Below are 6,484 nucleotides of genomic sequence, written 5' to 3'. Positions count from 1 at the left end.
TGTGTGTGGGGTAGGTGGGGGGGTGGGGGGGGGGGCGAGGTGTGTGTGTGGGGTGGAGGGCGAGGTGTGTGTGTGGGGTGGAGGGCGAGTGAGGGGTGAGTGGTGAAGGTGAGAGGGTGAGGTCGTGAGGGTAAGAGGGCAGGGGTGAGAGTAAGGGCGGGGTTGCGCGAGGGGCCGCACCGCTCGGGTAGTGCAAGTTCATCGGGACGACCATCGAGAGGCCCATCGCGTGGTGCACGCCCAGCAGGACGAGCAGCGGCGGAGGGCTGAGACTCCTCTTCTCAGGCAGCGCGGCGAGCTGGTACGCGCGGGTGAGCACCTGTGTGGCATCGAAGGACGGGTCGAGGGGGTATTCCTTCTGGAAAGCGTCGGCGGCGGGTTGTGTCGAGCGCACGTCGCTCAGCTCGTAGCCAGCTTCGCAGAGCGCGCCGTGGCACGCGAGCGGGTGCGACCAAGTTGGGTCGCAACCGAGCAGCACGGCCGGCACGCAGAGGGCGGCTCCGACGCCGTGCTGCGCGAGGATGACGAGGAGCCCGCACATGAATTCCAAGGTGGCTGCGCGGTCGAGGTCGATGAAGAAGCCCTTGGAGAGCGAGGCCTGCGAGCGAGTGATGAAGTTCTCTCGCCACGCCTTGCGACTGAGCCACGGTTTGATGACGGACCCGCCGACGACAGGGATCACGATCATCCAAAACAGGCACTGCATCGCAAGCAGCGTGAGCTGCGTGTCAATCTTCGGCTCGCAGTGCAGCAGGGAGCCGACGAAATCGCGCGGCGGCGGCGGCACGGCGGAGCAGACTCGGAAGGTCGGCGGCCGCCAGGCGAACTCGCAGTGTGGCGGCATGATCGCCGACCTGTATCCCGAGGCACGAGACTCTGGGGAGCTCGGCCGGGCCAGGGCGATGGACCCACTTCAAGCGATTGCGACCCAAGACTCATCGTTGGGGAGGGGTTTCCGGCGGGTTCTTTTTCAAGAATTCTTTTTTTGAGAGCGCCTTCGTTGTTAATAGTACGGCTGGCAACCGTGGCGCGGGGCTCGCGTTCGACAAGACCGGGATCGCTCTACCGGCAAACCTCTCGCTGACATGCGCGCCCCGTCGAGCTGACGGCGGGCGCGCTGAGGTCGCACGCCAAGCCAAGTTATATGCCAATGGCATGCGACCTAGAATCGGCTCACGCGCCTCTACTCGCATACGCTCACCCATAGAATTGTCACCGCCAGTGAGTGCGAGATAGGGCTAGCGGCTGGCGGCTAGCCTCTGAGGAGAGTGACCAGAGACACCTCACACGACCCCACACACGGTCTAGTCCGGCCTCGCGGTCGGCGGAGATTGCTAGAGGACGAGCAAGCCTGCTCTAGCCTCACGCGTTCGCCCCTGTCGTCTGTTGTGTTCTTGTGCCCTTGTTTGTTCTCTTGGCACCTTGGAGTGCTGGGGGGGGCGACAGGGAGGATGTGGCCTTGAGTTATGTGTACGCCAACTCAGGGTGTGTGGCAGCCAGCTGGCTGTGTGTCTTGTGACCTTGTTTGTGTCTGTGTGTCGCTCGTGCGTGTCGTCATCATCTGTCCCGCGTCCACCCATACCGCGTTGGTGTCCAGTCCGAGCCTGGCTGTTGTTCATCTTTCTACATACATACATTAATAGTACAAACCCAATGGTCCCTTGCGAGCGGTCCTTCGTTGCAGTCGCACACACGCACACGCCGCGCCGCACCGCGCGCCCGCCCACTGCCCCGCCCAGGCAGGAAAGAGGTGAGGAGATGGGACAGCAAAGGAGGAAGGAGCCACAAACACTTTTTTTCGAGGTTCTCGAGGTGGATATCCTTTGGCCGCGTTGGGTAGCGAGGATTGGTGTAACCCGATCCACGGAGGCGTGTTTTCTGACGGCCGACCGTCAGTGCACGGAGTTGCCCCTTCTCCGACTGCCCCGGCTAGTTCACGAGTTTCTCGCGGGAGTGACCCCATGCGTCAAACCCGAGACCTAGCACGGGTGGGTTGGAGGGGGCTCGCCCCGTTCCTCCCCATCGGGCCGCATGAGCGGCCACGCCTCGCAGATTCGTTCCTCGCGCCTGGGTCAGGCGCGCGGGGCATCCCCCGGGTCGTCGCTCGACCAGTCTTCCGGTGTGATCGCGAAGGAACGCCCGACTCAGGGAGTAGTCCAGCTTCTCGTGCGGGAAAACCATAGGATAGACGAGATATGAAGGTATGTGAGATGGTGATGGGAATGGGTGGTCGGGCGGGCGGGCGGGGCGGGCGGGCGGGCGGGCGGGCAAGCGGGGAGAGGCGGGCGGGCGGGGCGGAGCGGGCGGGCGGGGTGATGGGAGAAATCGTAGCCACAATCAGCAGCAGCGGAGCAGCAGCAGCAGCACCAGCAGCAGCTGCAGCTGCAACAGCAAGCAGCAGCCTGCCGCAGATTGCTGCCGTTGTCAGCGCCGCGATCCGCCGCCGCGCTGCCGCGCCGCCGCCTGCGCTCGCCGCCGCCTCGTAGACGACACCTCTCGCGCTCGAGGAGCCGCGCAGCGGGCCGCGAGGTGGGATGTCAAAGAGTCGCAAAGTGGCGAGGGGTCATGAAATCATCAAATTTTGAATTGAACTTGCCCGAGACAGCCCGGAAACGGTCCCGAGCCGTAGCCCCAGTGTCGGCGCATCGCAGCTCTCCAAACCTGCGATTTGGCTCTCTCACTCAGGGGAAAGTTGGGTCAGAAAGCAGAATGAAGCACCAAACAGCAAACACCCTCTGGTTTCTCCGGAAACTCAAAGTGCTGGGGACCCTCTGGCTTCCCTGCTCTGGGTTGCCGGAAACTCTCGTAAAGGCCAAAGCGCGGCCGTCTCTGTATCATCCCGAGGACTAGCTGCGCGTCGCCGCCCCTGCTCGCTGCCGCTTTCGGCTTGTGGCTGGCCGCGCGCGCGCGATGGCGGCAGCCTCGTCGGCAAACCGTCGCATCCGACCGTCGGGTAAGCGCAGGGCGGCGGAGAGTGCGGCGGCGCTCTGGGGGAAGAGCGCGCCGCTCTCGCCTGCACACAGTGAAAAGCGTGAGGAGACGCTGGGCCGAAAGGGGGTGGTGTTGAGTTGCGCTGCCCGCGCCGACGGCGACGATGAGAGGCGGTAGCGGGCGCAGCGCCGCCGGGGCGGAGGGAGAGGATGGCGGCGGCGGCGGCGAGGAGGAGGAGGAGGCGGTGGTGGTGGAGGAGGTGGCGGTGGAGCTGGGTGGCTGTGGTGCGCTGCGCAGCAAGGGGGCGTAGCGCCGCTGCTTGCGCGCGTAGAAGCGGCCGAGTGCACGGTCGGGGCAGATTGTGACCTCCGCAACCAGCAGCTCCCCGGCAGCCTGAGGGACATGTCCTGGACGTGTCACAGAGGTGAGCCACGGTCGTGTGTCACAGAAATGCCAATCTCGGCGCATCTCGGCGCATCTCGGCTATGACCTCGTCCGCCGCGAGCAGGTCGGGCGACAAGCGTGCAGCCGCACTGCCGGCGCGGGGGAGGCCGAACCGCGGCGGGCACTCGCCGACGGCACGCTCTCTGAGGACCTCCTCGGGTGCGACGCCGCGCCCCTCGGCAAGCAGGTCTGCGACGAGGCGGAGCAGCGAGTCGTGTGCGGCGAAGCGAGCACGCTCCCGCGCGGCGCCGCGAGGCGCGGGGCGCGGCGCTGCGGCGGCGGCGGCGGCGGCGGCGGCGGAGGAGGAGGAGGAGCCGGCGGAGGTGGTGGAGTTGGCGGCGGCGGAGGAGTCGGCAAGCAACGACCCCTCCGTCGCCCCCTCCGTCGCCCCCTCCGTCGCGCTCTCCTCCCTGCGACGCCTCCCCGCGCGCAGCAAGCGTCCGAACTCGTCGAGGTACCTATTGCCAGGCTGTCTGCTTTACCGCCGCAGGATCTCTTCTTCTCGCAGCACGCTTCCGAACTCGAGGGACGGCGCGAGCGCGGCAAAGTAGTCGTCGTCGCGCGGCACGCGGACCAGCGACCAGTGGCGGCCACCGCCTGTTCATGGCAGCACTGGGCGTCGGCTCGGAGTCCATGGTCGCTTACTCACCAGACACCGGCGGCGGCGATCGCCTGTTCAGGGCAGTACTCTCCCGTCCAGAACTCGGCGCCGAGTCTATGGTGGATGAGTGTGTCAGGCTGGCGGCCTCCGTACGAGGAGATATGGGGAGATATGGGGAGATATGGGGAGATATGGGGAGATATGGGGAGATATGGGGAGATATGGGGAGATATGGCCTCCGTACGAGGGAGATATGGGGAGAGATGGGGAGAGATGGGGAGATATGGCCTCCGTACGAGGGAGATATGGGGAGATATGGGGAGATATGGCCTCCGTACGAGGAGGAGGAGGGCTTGCCAGGCGGGGTGTAGTAGAAGAGGTCGCACCTAGTCACATGCTCAAGGAACCAGTTTTCAGTTCCGGCCAACGCTGGCCAGGCGGGGTGTAGTAGAAGAGGGCGGCGCCAGTCGTGTCCCGTCACGGCGAGCTGGCCTTGGATCTGGGCGAAGAACTCGGCGGGGCAGTCTTGCAGCTGCGGCACGGCGCCTCTCCGCCGGTGGCGGAAGGAGCACTTGACCTCGAGCAGGCCTGTTCACGGCAGGAGGGTGTGAAGAGGCGCCGTTCACGGTGGCGGAAGGAGCACTTGACCTCGAGCAGACCCGTTTCATTGGCGGCCGTCGTGACGATCCCATCGGGGGAGGCACCCCACCGAAGGTTGTCGTGCATGTGCAGCCCGGTCGGCTCGACGGCGTGGCCGGTCACGCGCTCGTACATCCGCACCGCGCGCGGCTCCATCTGAGTGCCGAAGGCCGTCGCGGCGTTGCCCCGGAATTGTGCGGCGGGATCGCCGAGCTTCCTCCGTAAGAGAAGGTCGCGGCTCGCGTGCCGCCACTCGTCCTTGGCGGCGGCGAACTCGGACGCCGTGATCTCGAGCGCCGCCCGGACGGCAAGCCACTCCGCCTCGTCGGTCCGCTGGTCCAGCGACGGTGTGTGCACTTCTCTGTGGGACCCGTCCGAGAAGAGGACCGTCGCGTGGTTGCGGCGAGTGAGCTCCACGGACCGGACGCGCGGCCGGCCTCTGAGTCGCGGCGTTGGAGCCAGCGGCCTCGGCGCGGTCGCCACTCCCATCGCAAGCTTCTCCTCCTCTGGCGTCACCACCTCCGCGCGCTCTCTCCGCCTGCCACGGGCGCGAGCCAGCGCCCGCCGGCCTCCCATCGAGGCAGGCACGCCGGCGCGTGGCACGTCGTGCAGCCTCGGTGTTGTTGTGCCCGGCGACCACGAGGCTGTAAACAGGGCGAGATAGGCCAGCATTGGTGCGGTCAGCTGGAATCAACACGAGGCGCTCGGAAGCCTGTGGCGGCAGCGAGTTGTTCGCGCGAGCGAGCGCGCGGCCTCCATCGAAGTAGAGAAAAAGGGGCATTTTTTTGGTAAAATTACACTGTGAAAAAGACAGAAAAAGAGAGAGAAAACGCGCGCGCAGCGCGCGTAGGCGGCGCGCAGCGCCGCCGCAGGCGGCGGACAGCAGGTGCGCAAAATTAAACGCCATTTTCGGTTCCGCGGTTTTGGCACTAACATCAAATGTCGGGATGATTGACTGATTCGACCACATGCCCGCCATGCGCAGGCCAGCGCCGCGCTGTGATACGCATAGAGACGACCCGACCTCTCTGAACTAAGCCAGATTACTGCGAACGAACGCCTAGCGCGGCGGGGAAGTCAACGGGGCAGCCGGCGGCGGCCGGCCGCGCCCGAGGCGCGAGGGCGTAGACGGGTGACAAATTGCCCGGGACGGCTGGGCACTTGGTCTCTGACGTAGGCCACGCACATGCACATTAAGCGGTGACATGACCTGATTGTTAAAAGAGCCGGTCCGCGAAATTAAATGCCATTCTCCAGGTATCCATTTTAGCACTAGATCTTCGAAATCCCGGCCGGTACTGTTTTTAAGAATGAGTGAAAGAGGTTGTTGGTGTTGTCTCTGAACGGGCTCGGCTGCGCCTGGGTTCGGAGCTTCAACGCCGGCCATTGCGCCGAATAAAACGGCGGCAAGTGCCGGGCACAGGGGCTTCGGCGAGAGCGTCGATGCCTTGAGCTGCCCGCTAATTGCCAGGGGCTGCACCGCCGTGTACATCAAGAAGAACTTGCAGATGTGCAAACTGTGTGTATGCCGAATCGTGACGGCGGCGAGGGCGACACGGACGGAGCAGGCGACAAAGGCGAATCCGACGGCGGAGGCGGCGACGGCGACACGGACGGAGGCGGCGAAAGCGATACCGAACGCTGTCGCCATCGCGGCCTCCAGGGTAGTCGCCGCGAGCGCTGCCTCCATCCGTATCGACATCCCCGGAGCCGATCGTGACCTAGACGCCTAATCGCCATAATGCCAACTGCCGTCACCGGCGTCGCTCTCACATTAGCCGACTGTCTCGTGAAGCACGTCGTCGGGCACTCGATATACCCGCACCTCTGAGGCTGGGCTCGGAATCGCCTACTGCCCACAAAGCGCCC

The 6,484-nt window shown here is 65.2% G+C and overlaps 1 protein-coding gene across 1 annotated transcript; it reads right to left on the bottom strand.

Annotated features, from left to right (window-relative positions):
• Window positions 1-3,853: 3,853 nt before the first annotated feature.
• Window positions 3,854-5,396, bottom strand: YqaJ (putative YqaJ viral recombinase; the record flags this gene model as incomplete). The annotated part of the gene is made up of 5 exons (XM_005772061.1): window positions 3,854-3,972; window positions 4,032-4,090; window positions 4,363-4,564; window positions 4,636-5,052; window positions 5,135-5,396. The coding sequence occupies 5 exons, from the start codon at window positions 5,394-5,396 to the stop codon at window positions 3,854-3,856; spliced, it is 1,059 nt and encodes a 352-aa protein (XP_005772118.1).
• Between the last annotated feature and the right edge of the window lie 1,088 nt (window positions 5,397-6,484).

This window comes from Emiliania huxleyi (assembly GCF_000372725.1).
Source record: "Emiliania huxleyi CCMP1516 unplaced genomic scaffold EMIHUscaffold_367, whole genome shotgun sequence".
Lineage (NCBI taxonomy): Eukaryota > Haptophyta > Isochrysidales > Noelaerhabdaceae > Emiliania > Emiliania huxleyi.
Note: the sequence above shows the minus strand (reverse complement) of the source record. Positions and strands in the feature narration are given on the sequence as shown.